Source organism: Trichechus manatus, unplaced genomic scaffold (assembly GCF_000243295.1).
Source record: "Trichechus manatus latirostris isolate Lorelei unplaced genomic scaffold, TriManLat1.0 scaffold00074, whole genome shotgun sequence".
Taxonomy (NCBI): Eukaryota; Metazoa; Chordata; class Mammalia; order Sirenia; family Trichechidae; genus Trichechus; species Trichechus manatus.
The window spans coordinates 731,355-753,034 of NW_004444010.1; the positions used below are offsets into that span (position 1 = coordinate 731,355).

Below are 21,680 nucleotides of genomic sequence, written 5' to 3' on the forward strand. Positions count from 1 at the left end.
TCTCAGCAATTTGCTTCTAACATATGAAAAAGATAAATCACCTAATTTCTGCCACAGGAACAAAAATAGGAAAAAGCTTCCAATAAGGTAGTTATTTTGAAATATCTACTAACTGAATTAATTTGCATGTGCTTGGCATGAGAAATTTTGTAAGAGCTTTCAAAGGTCACACAAATTAAGTTCATACCATCATTTTACATCTTAGGGATTCCTCTTCTTTAAAAATACTCTAACACATAGAAAAGAAAGGCTGGAGTGTAAAATTGATAAATCATAGTACAGTTAAATTGATTACTAATATAGAATAATTTTCACATCCCTTATTTCCTTTTATTTTCTTTTTTAATTTAAGGAATAGATCTTTTGTGTAAATTTTTGAGAGTCTGGATATTTGACTTACCCTTCATTTTATATAAGTCCCATGTTTTGAGACTTAAGTTAAATGTATAGTAGCATCTCATAATGCAAAACATATTTATAAAAATGAGCCTCATGGAAATATGACACAATTAAACATTTTAATTTAAAACTGATGTTAACATAAGATTGCTGTTGACTCAAAATTGAACATGTTGTTGTAAAGTTCCAACTCATAGTGACCACATGTACAAGAGAACAAAAACTGTCCAGTCTTGCACTATCCCCTCTTGCTGCTATGTTTGAGCCTATAGCAGCCACTATATCAGTCCATCTCTTGAGGGTCTCCCTCTTTTTCGTTGATCCTCTACTTTACCATGCATGAAGTCCTTCTCCAGGGACTGGTACCTCCTGATAACATGTCCAAAGTAAGTGAGATAAAATCTCGCCATCTTCACTTCTAAGGAGCATTGTGGCTGTAATTCAAGCATTCAAGACACATTTGATAATTCTTCTGGCAGTCCATGGTATATTCAATATTCTTTGACAACACCATAATTCAAAGGTATCAATTCTTCTTTGGTCTTCCTTATTCATTGTCCAGCTTTCATATGCATATGAGGTGATTGAAAATGCCATGGCTTGGGTCATGCACACCTAGTCCTCACAGTGACATCTTTGCTTTTAAACCCTTTAAAGAAGTCTTTGCAGCAGATTTGCCTAATGCAATATGTCATCTGATTTCCTGATTGCTGCTTCCATGGGTGTTGATTGTGGAGCCAAGTAAAATCCTTGAAAATGTCCATCTATTCTCCCTTTATCATGATGTTGCTTATTGGCTCAGCTGTGAGGATTTTTGTTTCCTTTATGTTGAGGTGTAGTCCATGCTAAAGGCTGTAGTCTTTCATTTTCGTCAGTAAGTGGTTCAAGTCCTCTTCACTTTCAGCAAGCAAGGTCCTGTCATCTGCATATCACAGGTTGTTAATGAGTCTTCCTCCAATTTTAATGCCGCTTTCTTCATCACATAGTCCAGCTTCTCAGATTATTTCCTCAGCATACAGCTTAAATAAATATGGTGAAAGGATACAACCCTGACACACACCTTACCTGACTTTTAAACCATGAAGTATCCCCTTGTTCTGTTCCAACGACTGCCTCTTGGTCTATGTAGAGGTTCCGCAGGAGGATAATTAAGTGTTCTGGAATTCTTATTCCCCGAAATGTTACCCGTAATTTGTTATGATCCACACAGTGGAATGCCTTTGCATAGTCAACAAAACACAGGTCAACATCTTTCTGGTATTCTATTTTTTTCGTCTAGATTCATCTGACTTCATCCGTTTCCTCTTCTGAATCCAGTTTGAATTTCTGGCATTTACCTATTGATGTACTGCTGCAACCATTGTTGAATTATCTTCAGCAGAATTTTACTCGTGTGTGATATTAGTGGTATTTTTTGATAATTTCCACACTGTTGGATTACCTTTCCTTGGAATGGGCGTGTATATGGATTTCTTCCATTCAATTGGCCAGGTAGCTCTCTTCCAAATTTTTTGGCATAGACTAGTGAGTGCTTCCAGCTTTGTATCCATTTCTTGAAACATCTCAGTGGTATTCTGGTGCCCTGTTTTTCTTCAATACCCTCAGTGCAGCTTGGACTTCTTACTTCAATACCATCAATTCTTGATCATGTGCTGCCTCCTGAAATGGTTAAACATTGAATGATTTTTTTGGTACAGTGACTCTGTATTCTTTCCATCTTTTTTTTGATGCTTCCTGTGTTGTTCAATATTTTATCCATAAAATCCTACAACATTACAAATCGAGGCTTGAATTTTTTCTTCAGTTCTTTCAGCTTGAAAAATGCTGACCGTGCTCTTTCCTTTTGGTTTTCTAATTCCAGGTCTTTGCATATTTCATTATAATAGTTTACTTTGTCTTCTTGAGCAGCCCTTGAAATCTTCTGTATAGCTCTTTTACATGATCATTCCTACCATTTGTTTTAGCTACTGTGCCTTCAAGAGTAAATTTCAAAGTCTCTTCTGACATCCATTTTGGTCTTTTCTTTTTTTTCCTGTCTTTTTAATGATCTCTTTTTCTTCATGTATGATGTCCTTGATGTCATACTACAACTCATCTGGTCTTCAGTTATTAGTGTTCAATGCATCAAATCTGTTCTTGAGATGGTCTCCAAATTCAAGGGGATATACTCAAGGTCATACTTTGGCCTTGTGGACTTGTTTAAATTTTCTTCAGCTTCAACTTCAAGTTGCATATGAGCAATTGATGGTCTTTTCCGCAGGTGGCTGCTAGTCTTGTTCTGGCTGATGATATTGAGCTTCTCCATCACCTATTTTCAGAAATGTAGTCAATTTGATTTCTGTGTATTCCATCTAGTGAAGTCCATGTTACCATTTATGTTGTTGAAAAAAGGTATTTACAATGAAGAATTGGTTGGTCTTATCAAAATTCTATCATGTGATCTCAGGCATCTTTTCTATCATCAAGGCCATATTTTCCAATTACTGATCCTTCTTCTTTGTTTCCAGTTTCGAATTCCAATCAGCAGTAATTATTAGTGCATCCTGATTGCATGTGTGATTAATTTTAGACTGTAGAAGTTGGTAAAATCTTCAATTTCTTCATCTTTGATATTAGTGGTTGGTGCATAAATTTGAATAACAGTGGTATTATGATATGAACTTAATGTAAGACTGTTGTCTCAAAGTTGAACATATGATTAGCAAATTTATGTAGTGTGGGTATATAAGACACATGTTATAACTTTACCTTCTGTAACAAAATAAATATCAGTTTTTCCTTTTTGAATATCTCAGTTACATTTGACATTTATTGTGTCAGTCATTCACTGTGTTCTATGTGCAGCCTTTTTATAGATGCTGGGAGCACAAAAAAGAACAAAACAGACCTTTGTATTAGTTTATGTTTCAACTACCAGGAGGAATGTAAGTCTTTGAAAGGTGGAATGATGTATCATATTACTTTTCAAAAAACATTTCTTGTTATCTATCACTATAACATCAAATGAGAGTGTTAAGAACCAGGTACGTAACACTCCCATTTGATGTTGTTGTTGTTAGTTGCCAACGAGTCACAGCTGATTCATTACAACTTTATGTATAACAGAACGAAATGTTGCTCGATCCTGTACAATCTCTATGATTGGTATGTTGGGATCCACTGTTGTGGCTATTGAGTTACTCATCTCATTGACGGCTTCCCTCATTTTCCCTGACCCTCTACCTTGCCAAGCATGATGTCCATTTCTAGTGATTGGTCTTTCCCTGATGACAATTCCAAAGTAAGTAAGCTAAAGTCTCACCATCCTTGCTTCTAAAATGCAATCTGTTTGTGTTTTTTCTGCTACTGATTTGTTTGTTCTTCTAGAAGTCCATTGTACATTTAATATTATTCACTAACACCACACTTTGAATGTATCACTTCCTATTCAGTTTTTCTTTTTCATTATCTAGCTTTCACATGCATATGTGGTGATTTGATAAACAGCAAGATATAATTCCCATGGTTCTTACTGGATATTTATTCATAAAACATGTCTGGCTTTTTTAGACTCATTTTTGTATTAAAAATGACTTTTTTATCTCTCTGCCATGTGCTGCCTGACTTTTTCATTCTACTTATACTTTCTACCTTCTAATACAACCTTAATCAGTATAACATTAAGTTTATACTTTAGTGTGATTCTGATGCCTGAGTAGCAAAACCTGAAGAGCCAGGGGAAGTAACAGCATATGGAGAAACATTACTTTCACCTTCTTAAAGTGCTAAGTGTCCAAGCATTTTATGTTTCCACTTCTAGGATCTCTAATTTTATTAAGTAGCCTTGATTTAAACTTTTATTTTTAATTCATGATTCTGCTAAAGAAGACCACACATTTAGTAAATACTTAAGGAGTTACTATTATATTCAGGTTTCTAATGCTACAAAGATGAATAAGATACAGTCTCAGTCCTCAAGAAGCTCATAGTCGAGGGCAGGGCCAAGATGGCAGAGTAGTCAGACACTTCCAGTGGTCCCTCTTACAACAAAGACCAAAAAAACAAGTGAATCAATTATATATGACAATCTAGGTGCCCTGAACATCAAAGGCAAAGTTCAGGAATTAGACTGAGCGGGAGGGGGAGGGAGAAATGGTTCAGAAGCAATGAGGAGTTGCCAGAACTGACCTCACGAGAGCCAGTGCCTTGTGGGCCGGATTGGCTGGTGTGTGCGATGAGGCAGGCAAGGGTGTTCAGGAAGCGTTTTCCACTTCGGGAGAGACCCAGTGGCAGATAGTCTGCTCATGTCTCCAGAGCCAATGAAAAGCAATGCTCAATCGGCAAAAGATAAGTACATGTGTTTAACCTACCATGGGGATAAAAAACACCCCATTTGGGAAGAAACGTTCTCCCATTTACCAGTTCCCTCCTTGCTCTGCACCAGGTCCCACTCCGACTTCATTGATTGCCACTTCCCCTGGGCCAGAAGTAGGACTGGTCACATGCCCTAAGCCATTCTCCCAGCCTTGGGGAGGAAACAAATTAACAAACAGGAAAAAATAATCTGCAAGCTCCCCTAAGCCAGGAATCAGGGTAGGCACAGCTCCTTTGCCTAGGCACAGGGATAAGGGGTCTGTAGACTTTGAATGCCTTTCACCTCTGCATAGACCTGTGTGGGCCCATTTCAGCAGTGTAGACCCTCATTACCACAGTACAACAGGGTATATTCCTGACACCTACCTTCACTGTATCAGCTATCTGGTGGAATGACAGGTTCATGACACTTGACACCACTCTGCCCATTAAGCAGGATCCTCACCTACACACATCAGGGGCCTGAGGACTGGAAGTTCCACCCACACCACCTAGCTACCTGCCACAGGGGCCCAAGAATAAGTGGCATCTCTCAGTCCTTACAGCCAACAGCACTGGGTGCCCATAGTCTGGCTGAAAAACCCACCCACCTACGCCCTCTAGGGACAGGGACACACTTTCCTTTCAGACACTCGGAGGCAGCAGTCAGCTCCCTGCCTTGCTCAACGCATGACCCCCTACTGCAGCCAGATACCTGTTCCTGATCCAATCACTCCTACACATCTAGGACTGTAAGTGAGAGCCCGCACCACACAACTGGGGACTGACTACCCAGACACCTGAGCTGAATCCATACAAGAAAAGTAAACGGACTCCTGGGCTCACAAACCTAGTAACAGGTCTAACCACCTGGTGACTGGATGTTAGAGTTTAAAAGGCACCAATACTCAAAAGAGCTCACACAAGCAGCCTATTTGGGCATATCAAAACATAACAAAACAAGAAGGTAGGACACAGTAAGCAAACATAAAATAAATAAATATAATAACTTACTGATGGCTTGGAGACAACAGTCAATATCAAATCACATAAAGAGGCAGGCCATGATGGCTTCAGAAAGCTCCCAAAATAAATAATCAAGAAATCCTCCAGAGGGAGAACTTCCTGAAATTACCAGAAGTAGAATACAAAAGATTAACATACAGAACTCTTCAAGAGATCAGGAAGGAGACCAGGCAAAACACAGAAAAATCCAAGGAACACAAAGACAAAGCAATTGAGGAACTTAAGAAGATTATGGAAGGGAACAATTACAAATTTAACAGTCTGCAAGAATTCATAGAGAGACAGCAAACAGAAATCCAGAAGATTAATGATAAAATTTCAGAATTAGACAACTCAATAGAAAGTCACAGGAGCAGAACTGAGGCAATGGAAGTCAGAATTAGTGAGATTGAAGGTAAAGCACTTGATCCTAACTTATTTGAGGAAAAATCAGATAAAAGCATTAAAAAAAGGAAGAAACCCTAAGAACTATGTGGGATTCTTATCAAGAGGAATAACCTACGAGAGACTGGAATACCAGAACACGGGGGTATAACAGAAAATACAGAGAGAATTATTGAAGATTTGTTGGCAGAAAACTTCCCTGATATCATGAAAGATGAGAAGATATCTAACCAAGATGCTCATCTAACCCCACAAAAGGTAGATCCCGAAAGGAAGTCACAGAGACATATTATAATCAAACTTGCCAAAACCAAAGATAAAAAGAGAATTTTAAGAGTGGCTAGGGACAAACAAAAAGTCAACTACAAAGAAGAGTCAATAAGAATAAGCTCGACTACTCAACAGAAACAATGCAGGCAAGAAGGCAATGGGAAGACATATATAAAGGCTTGAAGGAAAAAAAATGCCAGCCAAGAATTATATATCCAGCAAAACTGTCTTTCAAATATGATGGCAAAATTAGGGCATTTCCAGATAAACAGAAGTTTACGGAATTTGCAAAAACCAAACCAAAATTATAAGAAATATTACAGGGAGTCCTCCAGGTAGAAAATCAGTAACGTCTGAAAACAACCCAAGACTAGAACACAGGACACAGCAACCAGATATAAACCCAGATAGTGAAGTCACAAAAGGAAATCAAAGCTAAAACACTGAAAATAGGGAAACAGATGTCAATATGCAAAAGATGACAATATGAAAACAAAAAAGAGGGACTTAAAAAACGTAGACATAGACTTTTCATATGAAGAGGAAATCAAGGTGATATAAAGAAATAAAAGACTAGTATAAACTTAGAAAAATAGGGGTAAATATTAAGGTAACCACAAAAGAAACAAACAATCCTACAAGTCAAAATAAAAAAAACTAGAAAAATATAAAGACTCAGCAAACACAAAATCAACAATGAAAAAGATGAAAAGAAAATACATAAAGAAAAATGACTCAGCACAGAAAATTAAGTGGAACAAAGAAACTGTGAACAACACACAAAAAAAGACATTAAAATGACAGCACTAAACTCATAACTATCAATAATTACACTGACTGTAAATGGACTAAATGCACTAATAAAGAGACAGAGAGTGGAAGATTGGATTAAAAAAACAAAAAACAAACACGATCTGTCTACATGCTGCCTACAAGAGACACACCTTAAACTTAAAGACACAAACAAACTAAAACTCAAAGGATGGAAAAAAATATATATCAAGCAAACAACACTCAAAAAGAGCAGGAGTGGCAATATTAATCTCTGACAAAATAGACTTTAAAGGAAAATCCACCACAAAGGATAAGGAAGGACACTATATAATGATTAAAGGATCAATGCACCAGGGACACATAACTATAGTAAATATTTACGCACCCAACAACAGGGCTTCAAAATACATAAAACAAACTCCAACAGTACTGAAAAGAGAGATCGACAGCTCCACAATAGTAGCAGGAGACTTCAACACTCCACTTTCGGTGAAGGACAGAACACACAGAACGAAGCTCAAAAAGACACAGAAGAGCTAAATGCTATAAGCGACCAACTTGATCTTATAGACATATACCAAACACTTCACCCAATGGCAGCCAAATATACTTTCTTTTCCAACACACATGGAACATTCTCCGGAACAGACCACATATTAGGCCATAAAGCAAGCCTTAAAAAAATCCAAAGCATCTTTTCTGACCATAAAGCCACAAAAGTAGAATCAACAACAGATAAAAGCAAGGAAAAAAAATCAAACACATGGAAACGGAACAACACCTTGCTCAAAAGCTACTGGGTTAGAAGCAATTAAGGATGGAATAAAGAAATTCATACAATCAAATGAGAATGAAAACACATCCTACCAGAACCTTTGGACCACAGCAAAAGCAGTGCTTGGAGGTCAGTTTATAGCAATAAATGCTCACATCCGAAAAGAAGAAATGGCCATAATCAAACCATTAACCCTACAACTTGAACAAGTAGGAAGACAGCAGCAAAAGAAGCCCTCAGGTGCCAAAAGAAAGGAAATAATAAAAATTAGAGCAGAATTAAATGAAATATAAAATAGAAAAACATTGAAAGAGTTAAAAAGACCAAAAGCTGGTTCTTTGAAAAGATCAACAAAATCGATAAACCACTGGCCAAACTGACAAAAGAGAAACAGGAGAGGAAGCAAAGATCTTAAATAAGAAATGAGATGGGCAATATCACAACAAACCATACTGAAATTAAAAGAATCATAACAGAATACTATGAATAACTTTACTTTTAATTTAGGTTTTAAAAAATCTGAAAACCTAGAGAAAATGGAGAAATTTCTAGAAACACACTACCTACCCAAACTAACACAAACAGAAGTATAACAACTAAATAAACCTATAACAAAAGAAGAGATTGAAAAGGTAATTAAAAAACTCCTAACAAAAAAAAGCTCTGGCACTGATGGTTTCACCGGAGAATTCTACTAAACTTTCGGAGAAGAGTTAACACCACTACTACTAAAGTATTTCAGAGCATATAAAAGGATCGAATACTCCTAAACTCATTCTATGAAGCAAGCATAACCCTGATACCAAAACCAAGTAAAAACACCATAGAAAAAGAAAATTACAGACCAATATCCCTCATGAACATAGATGCAAAAATCCTCAACAAAATTCTAGCCAATGGAATTCAATAACATAACAAAAAAAAATTCACCATGACCAAGTGGGATTCATACCAGGTATGCAGGGATGATTCAACATTAGAAAAACAATCAATGTAATCCATCACATAAACGAAACAAAAGACAAGAACCACATGATCTTATTAATTGATGCAGAAATGGAATTTGACAAAGTCCAACACCCATTGATGATAAAAACTCTCAACAAAATAGGAATTGAAGTGAAATTCCTTAGCATAATAAAGGGCATTTATACAAAGCCAACAACCAACATCATCTTAAATGGAGAGAATCTGAAAGCTTTCCCCTTGAGAATGTGAACCAGACATGGATGTCCTTTATCAGCAGTCTTATTCAACATTGTGCTGGAGGGCCTACACAGAACAATTAGGCTAGAAAAAGAAATAAAGGGTATCCAAATTGGTAAGAAAGAAGTAAAAGTATCTCTATTTGCAAAAAAAAAAAAGTGCCAGGATACAAGGTAAACATACAAAAATCAGTTAGATTCCTCTACATATCTACAGATCTACCGATACAATACAATCCTGATCCAAAGTCCAATGACATTTTTTAATGAGATGGGGAAAATATCACCAACTTCATATGGAAAGGGAAGAAGCCCCAGATAAGTAAAGCATTACTGAAGAAGAAGAAAGTGGCAGGCCTCATACTGCCTGATTTTAGAGCCTATTATACTGCCATGGTAGTCAAATCAGCCTGGTGCTGGTACAACAACAGATACATAGACTAATGGAATAGAATTGAGAATCCAGACATAAATTCATCACCAGTGAGCAGCTGATATTTGACAAAGGCCCGAAGTCTGTTAATTGGGGAAAACACAGTCTCTTTAACAAATGGTACTGGCATAACTGGATATCCATCTGCAAAAAACTGAAACAAGACCCATACCTCACACCATGCACAAAAACTAACTCAAAATGGATCAAAGACCTAAACATAAAATCTAAAATGATAAAGATCATGGAAGAAAAAATAGAGACAACGCTAGGAGCTCTAATACTTGGCATAAACAGAATATAAAACATTACTAACAATGCAAAAACACCAGAAGAGATACTAGATAACTGGGAGCTCCTAAAAATCAAACTCTTATGCTCATCAAAAGATTTCACCAAAAGAGTCAAAAGACAACCTACAGACTGGGAAAAAATTTTTAGCTACCACAATACTGATCAGCATCTAATCTCTAATATCTGTAAGATACTGCAAAACCTCAACAACAAAAAGATAAATAATCCAATTAAAAAACTGGCAAAGGATAGGAACAGGTACATCACCAATGAAGACATTGAAGCACCTAACAGATACATGAGGAAATGCTCATGATCATTAGCCGTTATAGAAATGCAAATCAAAACTACAGTGAGATCCCATCTCACCCCAACAAGGCTGGCACTAATCCAAAAAACACAAAATAATAAATGCTGGAGAGGTTGTGAAGACACTGGAAAACTTATGCTCTGTTGGTGGGAATGTAAAACTGTACAGCCACTTTGGAAATCGATTTGGTGTTTCCTTAAAAATGTAGAAATAGGGGTTCCATAAGATCCAGCAACTCCATTTGTGGGAATATATCTTAGAGAAATAAGAGTCATCACACGAATAGATATATGCACACCCATGTTCATTGCAGCACTGTTCACAATAGCAAAAAACAGAAACAACCTAGGTGCCCATCAACGGATGAATGGATAAGCAAATTATGGTATATTTACACAATGGAATACTACTCAATGATAAAGAACAACAACGAATCTGTGAAACATTTCATAACATGGATGAATTTGGAAGGCATTATGCTGAGTGAAATTAGTCAGTCATAAAAAGACAAATATTGTATGAGACCACTACTATAAGAACTCAAGAAATGGTTTAACAACAGAAGAAAACATTCTTTGATGGTTACTAGGGTGGGGAGGGAGGGAGAGGGGTATTCACTAACTAGACAGTAGATAAGAATTATCTTAGGTGAAGAGAAGGAAAACAGGCACTTCAGGGGAAGTCAGCACAAGTGGACTAAACCCAAAGCTAAGAAGTGTCCTGAATACAAACAAACACAGAGTAGGAGGGGCGGGGGTCTGGGGACCACGGTTTCAGGGGACATCTAGGTCAATTGGCATAATAAAGTTTATTAAGAAAGTGTTGTGCATCTCACTTGGGTGAGTGGTGTCTGGGGTCTTCAAAGCTAGTGAGCTGCCATCTAAGGTATATCAATTTGTCCCAACCCACCTGGAGGAAACGAGAATGAAGACCATCAAAGATACAAGGAAAATATTAGCCCAAGAGACAGAAAGGGTCACATAAACCAGAGACTCCATCAGCCTGAGACTAAAAGAACTAGATGGTGACCGGCTACCACCAATAACAGCCCTGACAGGGAACACAAAGTTTCCCTGACGGAGTGGGAGAAAAGTGTGGTGCAGAACTCAAATTCTAGTAAAGACCGGACTTATTGGTCTAACTGAGACAGAAGGGACCCCGGAAGACATGGCCCCCGGACTCTCTGGTAGCCCAGAACTGAAACCAACTCTTGAGACAAAGATTAGACTGGACTATGGGACATTAAATGATACTTGTGAAAAGAGTGCTTCTTAGCTCAAGTAGATACATGGGACTAAATGGGCAGCTCCTGTCTGGAGGCGAGATGAGAAGGCAAAAAAGACAAGAGCTTGTTGAATGGACACGGGACATTCGGGGTGGAAAGGAGGAGTGTGCTGTCACATTATAGGGAGAGCAACCAGGGTCACATAGCAATGTGTGTATAAATTTTTGTATGAGAAACTGACTTGAACTGTAAACTTTTAATTAAAGCACAATAAAAAAAACAAGCATCATAAATAAGTAAATTACACAGCTTGATTAACTAAAGATACAAATAAAAGCAGTCAGAGTCAAGCCTCAAAAACAAAAACAACAAAAAAGAAGCTTATAGTTTTGAAAGAGACAGTAAACAGACAAAGGATCAGTGATAGAGACAGAGTTGTCAGGAAAATTTATGATGAAAGGTAATACCTTATAAGAGTGTTTAATGAAGAATAGAAGGTAAGCTGAGCAGAAAGAATAAAAAATAGAAGAGATAGCATGAAGAAAGGCAAAGAGACAATTTACAGCATGCCTCTCCCGCTGGGCAGGAAATTATGAACAATTCCTTGTTGACAAAGTATGTATGAATGTGTAAGAAATGAGGAAGGAGACAGGCTGTGCCATGTGAAAGAGCTTAGACTTATTCCTACTCCAGGGAATGAGAGCTCATGGTCAGGTTCTAAGAAGAGAGTGATATGGCCAAATTTGTGTTTTATATAAATCAGTATGATAGCCATGTGATGGGATGCATTTGTGCCATTTGAAATTGAAGGCAGGGAGAAAAGTTGTGAGTACACTTCAAAAGTTGAGGCTAAAGATGCAGATAACCTGAACTAAGGCATTTGAAATTATAGGGAAAAAATTGGGTCATAATTTCATGAATTAATGCCACTAATAGAGCCCTGGTTGTGCAGTTGCTAAGAGCTCAGGCTACTAACCAAAAGGTCAGGAGTTCAAATCCACCAGCTGCTCCTTGGAAACCCTATTTGGTAGTTCTACTCTGTGCTATAGGATTGCTATGTGTTGGGATTGACTCAACGGCAATGGGCTTGGTTTTTTGGTTAATGCCACCAATGCCAAGGATGAAGAAACTGAAGATTTTTACCAACTTCTGCAGTCTGAAAATGATCGAACATGCAATCAGGATGCATTGATAATTGGTGATTGGAATGTGAAAGTTGGAAATAAAGAAGAAGGATCAGTAGTTGGAAAATATGGCCTTGGTAATAGATAAGACTCAGGCAATCACATGATAGAATTTTGCAAGACCAACAACTTATTCATTATAAATACGATTTTCCAACAACAAAAAAGGCGACTATAAACGTGGACCTCACCAGAAGAATACACAGGAGTCAAATCAACTACATCATACATGAAGAAAGCAAGAGGTCATTAAAAAGACAGGACAGAAAGAAAGAAAAGACCAAAATGGATGTCAGAAGAGTTTGTGAAACTTGCTCTGGAACACAGAGCAGCTAAATCAAGAGGAAGAAATGATGAAGTAAGACAGGTGAATTGAAGATTTCAAAGGGTGTCTTGAGAAGACAAAGTAAAGTATTATAGTGAAATATGCAAAGACCTGGAGTTAGAAAATCAAATAAAAAGAATAAGGTTGGCACTTCTCAAGCTGAAAAAACTGAGGAAAAAATTCAAGCTTCAAGTTGCAATACTGAAGAATTCTGTGTGCAAAACACTGAACACAGGAAGCATCAAAAGAAGATGGAAGGAATGCACAGATTCACTGTACCAAAAAGAATTGGTTGTTGTTCAACTGTTTCAGGAGGTAGTATAAGATCAAGAACTGATAGTACTGCAGGAAGAAGTTCAAGCTGCACTGAGGGCATTGATGAGAAACATAGCTCCAGGAATTGATGGAATACCAATTGAGATTTTCAACGAATGGATGTAAAGCTAGAAGCACTCACTCATCCATGCAAGAAATATGGAAGACAGCTATCTAGCCAATGGACTGGAAGATATTCATATACGTGCCCATTCCAAAGAAAGGTGATTCAATGTAATGCAGAAATTATGGGAAAATACCATTAATATCACATGCAAGAAGAATTTTGCTGAAGATAATTCAAAAGAAGCTGCAGCAGTATATGGACATGGAACTGCCAGAAATTCAAGCTGGATTCAGAAGAGGTCATGGGACAAGGGCTATCATTGCTGATGTCAGATGGATCTTGGCTGAAAACAGAATACCAGAAAGATGTTCACCCGTGTTTTATTGACTATGCAAAGGTGTTTGATTGTATGGATGATAGGAATTCCAAAACTTAATTGTGTTCATGCAGAACCTGTATATAGAACAAGAGGTTGTCACTCAAATGGAACAAGGGGATACTGCATGGTTTAAAGTCATGAAAGGTGTGCGTCAGGGTTGTATTTTTTCACCATACTTATTCAATAAGATGCAGGACTGTGCAGTGTTTTGTTCTGTGGTAAATGGGCTCTTTATGAGTTGGAATTGACTCAAGGGCACCTAACAACAACGACATTCAAACTGTATGCTGAGTAAATAATCTGAGAAGCTGAACTATATGATGAAGAACGTGAATCAGGACTGAAGGAAGACTTATTAACAGCCTGCGATATGCAGATGACACAACCATGCTTGAAGAAGACTTTAAGTTGTTTAACTAGTATAAGTGAAAAGGACTTGCAGCACTTACTGATAAAGATCAAAGACTATAAACTTCATCATGGATTACACATTAACCTAAAGAAAACTAAAATCCTCACAACTGGACCAATAAGAAACATCACGATAAAGGAAGAAGAAGTTGTCAAGGATTTCATTTTACTTGGAGCCATAATCAGTACTCATTGAAGCAGTAGTCAAATCAAATGACATATTGCATTGGGCAAATCTGCTGCAAAATACCTCTTTAAAGTGTTAAAAAGCACAAATGTCACCTTCAGGACTAAGGTGCACCTGACCCAAGCCATAGGTCATAAGCCTCATGTGCATGTGAAAGCTGGACAATGAATAAGGAAGAATTGATGCATTCGGATTATGCTGTTGGCAAAGAATCTTGAATATAGCATGTAGTGCCAGAACTAACAAATCTGTTTTGGAAGAAGTATAACCAGAATACTCCTTTGAAGCAAGAATGGTAAGACTTTGTCTCATGTACTTTAGAGATGTTTTCAGGAGGGACTAGTCCCTGGAGAGAGACATCATGCTTGGTAAAGTAGAGGGTCAGCGAAAAAGAGGAAGACTGTCAATCAGAGGGATTGACACAGTGGCTTCAACAATGGGCTCAAATACAGAAATGACTGCGAGGATGGCACAGGACCAGGCAGTGTTCTGTTCTGTTGTACATAGGGTCGCTATGAGTCACAAACGACTCAAGGGCACTTAACAGCAACTAACAATTTCATGATTATGGTTGTAGGAGCTAAAATGAAAGATACGTCTGTGGATGACTGTAAGAGTGGATTTTCTTTTTTCCCATTGAAGATCAGTGTAAATTACAGTGTAGCAAGAGGAAGGGTAGTTCAAGAAAAATGCATATGATAAAGAAAAATTTTCTTGTTATCCTGATTTTACATTACATTGAGAATGTTCAGCACAGAATACTTCCCACTTAAAAACGCTATGTCTTAGGGTTTATGCTTATACTCTTGTTCTGTCAGTTTTCTCCACAGTTCCTTGCTGACATTTTATGCTGGAATCCTAATTCTACTCAGTCCCTTTAGAATGCATCATTAGTTTTATCTTACTGGCTTTTGATTTAATCTTTATCCATGATACTGTCTTTTAGACACCTTTGTCTCCATGCTATGGCCTCTCTCACCCTGCCTTCGAACCCTGCCCTCCATGCCTTTGAGAACTCCACCTGGTCAGGGGTCTTGGACTTCTGCCTTTCAGTGAAGAAGGTTTGGATTTCAAACAAATTTTGTGATCCAGCAAAGAGATAACAAAAAGCACAGTTAATAGATTTTTTTAAAAAAAAAACAAAGGATATATTGCTTTCATTCTTTAATACTGGAAATATGTTGAATTATGTCTCATAAAGCAAAACGGTTTATATATTCTGATTTAACTAAAGACTTTGTAGGGAAAATAATCTGATAGATAGCAAATACTTAGCTCTTTTTACTATCAAAATCCTTAACTGATATATTATGGCTTTTCAAACAAAACAAAGAAACAAACAGTGTAACTTTTAGTGAATGCAGAAATTTAGGAACTGTTATAAATGGTAAAAGGAGCCCTGGTGGTGCAATGGTTAAGTGTGCAGTAGCTAACCAAAAGGTTGGTGGTGGAATCCACCAGCCACTCCACTGAAAGATGTGGCAGTCTGCTTCAGTAAAGATTACAGCCATGGAAACCATATGGGGCAGTTCTACTCTGTCCTATGGGGTCTTTATGAGTTGGAATTGACTCAACGGCAATGGGTATAAACGGTAAAGATTTTAGCTGGAATAAAAAAATATTTATTGAATTGTTTAACTAATATATACTAAATATACTAGGAATTCCATGAAAATTTCAAAATATGGACAAAATGGCCCTTGTTCTTAAGGAGCTTTCAAGAAAAAAAGTGGGGAAAACAAACATCACATAAGGCAGAATAAGATAAGTAGCCTACAAGAGTTAAAAACTAAGTGTAATGGGAGTCGTAAAAAGAGAAATCAGATTCACACCAGCTGATTAAAGAAGGTAAAATTAAAGGTATTATTAAATTTTGTTAACCTGTAAGAGACATTTCTGGAAAACACATTTATGCTAGTAATAATGCAAAGGTGAAAAAATTATAACTGGTTTTTGCAAAACAGTAGTTCACACATTTTGGCTATAGGCCACAAAGATGTAGGGCAGGAGAGGAAAGGAAAGCTGGATATGTAGGTTGTATCACAGCACAAAGGGCTGGAATATGAGCCTAAGTAGTCTATATTTGATTTAATTTGTATGAAAAGACTGAAAGTTTTGAACAGAGAAATGACTAGCTCATGTACACAAAAGAAGACTGTCTTGGCAAAAGTGTTTTAAATGGTAGTTTAAGATAGTGACCATAGGCTGGAAGATAAACCAAGGGAATAGTACAAATATCCCATGTGAAAGGAATATGGTTAGGGTGATGGGAGTGGGAATGGAAACGAGAGTGTGGGTGTGAGAGATATTACCAAAGTGAAGTGATAGCATTCGGTAATTGATTGGATATGCAGAGCAGAGAAAGGACTAAATTTTTACATTCCAGATAACTTGAGAGAATGACTAAAAAATCAATAGAAAAATAGACTTAAAAAAATAATTGAATTAGTGATAGAATATAATGCCTTTGTTACACAGCTTACTATATAGATAAGGCTATCAGAAAACCCTGGTGTACTCATCCCACAAGCAACTATATGCATATATACCACCTTAGAATTTAGAGAAGAAGATCAGAGTTCGATATAATAAAATCATGACAAGATATAGGTTACCAGGGGATAGCATGTAGTTTATAAGAAAATAGGGCTGATAGCAGGAACTTAGAAATTAAATTTATAGAATAGAAGTTCGAGATGAAATAAATAAAAAAGACTGAGGCAGCTCAGTCATGGTTCTGTGTTAAAGAACCCAAAGAAGAAATTAAAAACGTATGTTTTGTCAGGCATATAAAAAGTGCCACCAACAGATAAAAGACAAAAGATTTAATGATTAAAATGTCATTGATAACTTAAACAATGAATGAATTTTAATAAGGAAGTGGAGGTCAAAGCTCATTGCAAAGGTAGACAATGATTACATAGCACTATTTTGAGAAGATAGTAAAAGAAATGTTGTGCTAGCAAAGCAGTATAAAGAATACGAGGAGGGGTCAAGAGAACGGTCCTTTCGTCTATAGGTGACCTAAGCTCTAGAAGGTAGAGGGAAAACTGCTAGGGAAGGATGGAAAGAAGATTTAAGGCAAAGAGGTGATTATTGTTGCAATGTGTTTTACAGAGATAATAGAAAATGAATCGAATTGCTCTCAGTAGGTCTGAAGGATGAAAAGGTAAGTAAATATATTGAAAATTCTTGAAGTAGAAAGGAAAAAAATTGAAGAAGTGCATGTTGCTTCAAACTTAGCAAAATTATTGTTGTGAGTATATTCTAGAGACTGAGTTCAGGGTCTCGATGAATGGTTGGGACAGTTGCCATTGAGAATGGAACATAATCCTTAGAAGAATGACAGGAGTGTTAGCAGTTTGTAGGTATGCTAAGGATTAGGATTATGAATTTGTTGAGTTCATCATCAACAGTTTCAAAACTTTACTTGATATCAGTCAGAATGAGAATGAGGGCAGAAAAAAGAGAAACCACCAATATTGGGTCTAGAAACTACAGAACATAGGGAAGCAAGGAATCCCTGGGTGCAAGAAGAACATTAAGTGGCTGAGAATGGGGACCAGTCTGTGGTTAGCGTCCCGGAGATGATTAGGGAAAAACAGATGGGTGAGAGAATAGGAATCAAAAAGAATATAAAGAAACTGCTTCAGTAAGCATGAAGGAGCACAAAATCGAGTATGGAGAATGAGGCCACATAATGAATTTTGAGAGTGAGGGATATAGAAATTAGAATAGTTTCGATAATCATAGCTAGAAGAACAAATTTTGAATACTTTAAAAAAATAATTAGATGTCTGAATATGGGAGAAAAATAAGGGGTGGGGGGAAGGTGTCTTCACACTTATTTCTGACTTTTCTTCTGAGTAGTGTCATGGAATATGGATTCCTCAATATGGATTCAGGGATTTATCATGAAAGAGAAAGCAAGCAAAGATTGTGTAACATGGAGACTGAGGACTGTAAATCTTACCTCTCTCAGAGGATCATTGAGTTCATTGAGAATATTTTCCTCATCAAAGATTTTGCCTTGGTATCTGTGTTCATAGTAATCATGGATCTTCTGACGCATATCCGCTGGTAACTTATGGAATGACATATATTGTTCCACTTGCTTATACTGTAAGAAAATGAAAATGGAACTCAGAAAACATGGTAGGCTATGTGAGAAATCACCATTACTTTGTGGTGCTATCATCAATAACATTTGTATCCATAACACAAAGAAATCCTACTCTTCATTACTTTGTTCTGTAGTGTGTTGTATAAGACATTTTACTTAAGTAAAAATTTCCTGTAAAGACCAAAGATGTTACCAAGAAGAGACACAAGACATGAGAGGATTTTATAGTGAATGTAAGGGTGAGATAGCAGGAAAAAAAAAGCCAGTGATGGGACAAGAGAATAAATGTTATGCTGTATGTGTGTGTGCGCATATATATATATATATATACACACACATACATATATACACATATGCATATATGCATATATATTAATTCTAAAAGAAATAGACATGAAGGTGCTGTTTGGCTTCTCATTTTGAGGAAGAATCACAAGAAACATAGTAAGGCAAGAGTAATTGTGGGTAGTATGAAAGGAGCTTTGATTTTAAACTTTGGAGCAAAATATCAGAAGCTAATTATATTTTGAATCTAGAGACAGAGGGCCTGGCAGTTGTTTGCAAGTTGTAGTTATGCAAACAACACAAGTTCCCTGTAGAAGTAAGAGAATGTGTCAGGTTTCCACATTATTTTACAGCTGAAAGCTAATGTAGACACAGTTCATTAAACTCAAGTAGTTTTTAAACTGGAATTTTTATAACATCACCTGGGGTGATGGTTGCTTGTTGGGAATGGAGATTTTGAGCCCCAACTCCACAGAGTAATTCCTTTCATGTTTCTGCCTTGTTATATTTACACACGCACACACACACACACCCCTTTTAAATTAATATCCTTGCTAATCAAACAGGAGCAAGGAGATTATCTGGGAGTGAAAGGTCTGAATCTCAAGCCTCATCCCAGACCTACAGAATCATATTCTGCATCTTAAAAGATCCCCAAGTGACTTGCTTGCACATTAAAGTTTGAAAGCATTTCCTAGGTGTTTCTAATGCAGGTGATCCTGAGACTATAGCTCTTAACTACTATGCCACCAGGACTCTCTCTCCTTCTCTCTCTCTATGTATATATACTTTACACATAAAATTAAAATATTGTTTGGACAATCTCTTTCACAGGTACTCAAAAAAATATACTTTGGAATAAGACTTGCTTTATTTGGTCACCAGACTATGCCCTAACATGTTTAAAGCCTGCAGGCCTTTATGACATATCTCTCTGAATCAACTTGATTATGATATGACATCTTTAATTTAGGCACCAATGCTATGACTTCCATTTTGTGTAAGTGGCTTCTACTATGTACTTGAGAAGGACTGGATTCATTTTTTCTGGAGAGTTCACAAGCTGAATGCCTGTCTAACATCAATATGCTTTGGCAGCCCTCTCCTAGAGATGGGGGATTAGGTTGCCTGGCTCCTCATGCAGCTGGCCTATAAGAATGAAGCTTCAATTGCTTTCTCTTCAAGACTGCTGTGTACAGTTGGATTTAGAGCTGCAATGGAAAAGCTCTATTTTTGTCCCTGGAGACACTTATATGTCTGCCTTTTACTCTTGGTCAAGAAAAGGGCAGTAAGATTTATGATGTACTGTTTCAGGTCTGAAACCCCTCGAACACTCCCAAGGCTATCTTCTGCACTGATGATTTGTAACTGGCCTGCTTGGTTTGACAAACCTGGCTTGACTATTTAAAGAGACACTGAGAGCTTTTTCAATAAGCTCTGCTAAAGCCAAAGTTCTTTGCACAGATCTTGATAGTTTAATCCAGAGATTCTGCATGGTCTGGGTGTTCAAGTACTGGTCCCATGGGGATCTTATGCTGTGGAATGTCTGCACTGTCTTTCTCTTGCTGCACCGTATCCTTTGCCTTTAAATAAAAGTCTCAGGTGGGTATACTCTATGGAATCTGGTGATTCCTGTCAAATATCCAAACTTGGGAAAATGATACAACAGTTTCAGTCAATAAGACTGCACATTTTAACTTCACTGGCATGCACTGATAGACATACTATCAGTTCTGGTCAAATAAAGAATCCAACTTTCTTGAGGACCAGTAGGTAATCAGGTTCTCTCTGCTTACTTTTTTCAACAGACTACTTGCCCCAAACACTGATCAGAGTGGTGAAAATCTTTAACCCTAACCAGCATATTGAGCTCTAGATCTTATTTAGACATACTAGTTAGGTGAATATTTCCTGAAAAGAACTGAGCATGCTGAAGTGTATCAAACCACAGGTAACACATGGGAACTTTTACAAACGCACATTTGCAGTCTTCACCCCAGATCTACTGAGTCAGAAATTCTCCATGTGGGGCTCAGCAATCTGTGTTTTAACAGACCTCCACACACTAAAGTATCAGAACCACTGATATATGCCAAATACTGTTTTATCTTAGGACATAAAGAAGCAAGTTTGGATGAGAGTAAGAGAAAGAAAAAATCAGCTTTTGACAAGTTAAGATGCCTGTGGCACATCCTAGTGCTTAAACATAGGTCAGGCACTTGGGGGAGAAAGTACACCTGCACATAGACTAAGGGACCACCAAGGGAGGATGTGTCAAACAAGAGGAGGCAGAAGTGAAACCTACATTTAAAAGGCAGCTAGATCATGGATGTTGGTCAAGTTAAGGGTACTGACGTTTACCAGCAAGAAGTGAGAGCAGAACCGGACAAATATTATTAGTAGATACAAAGGAGGATAAAGTTTCAAGGGGGTTGTGGCCAATATAATTATATTCCAAGAAAAAAGGTACTGGACGGTGGCCAGTGAATTTGGAAATCAGGTAGCAAACTTTGTAAGGACAAGACACTTTTTAAAAACAGGAACTACTCATCTTTCGGCCTTTGTTCCCTCACCTACGTCTCCAGATCTTCTCACTCACTACCTTTCTCATGTTATATTTGTGTCACTAGTGTTATTTCTTTTTTGGTCTCCTTTGAAATTTCATACCAGGTATTTACAAGTTTATTTCATGTTCATAGAATTCTAGACAGTGTTCCGGATGAAGTAACTATTCCCCTCCTTCATTCTACTTTCTAATTTTTGTCATCTATACTTTTACAACGTTACCATCTCATGCCTGCAATTGAACCTTCTAAATTTTGTTAAAGATGAATCTAAAGCTAAAATCCCATAAAGGGTTTACATTACTGTGACTGTGTAAATATTGTTACCACATGGTCAAGCAGAACATTTGATGCCATTTCCTTTTGTAACCTGGAAATTTTAATCACCTTCATTTCATGCACAACTTGCTTTT

The 21,680-nt window shown here is 37.2% G+C and overlaps 1 protein-coding gene across 1 annotated transcript in view; it reads right to left on the reverse strand.

Annotated features, from left to right (window-relative positions):
• Positions 1 to 21,680, reverse strand: part of HCN1 (hyperpolarization activated cyclic nucleotide gated potassium channel 1) — a 515,164-nt gene that overhangs the window by 92,231 nt on the left and 401,253 nt on the right. Inside the window, exon 5 of the mRNA XM_004380447.1 lies at positions 18,269 to 18,415. Coding sequence (XP_004380504.1) covers positions 18,269 to 18,415 — 147 coding nt within the window. The remainder of the gene's footprint in view (positions 1 to 18,268; positions 18,416 to 21,680) is intronic.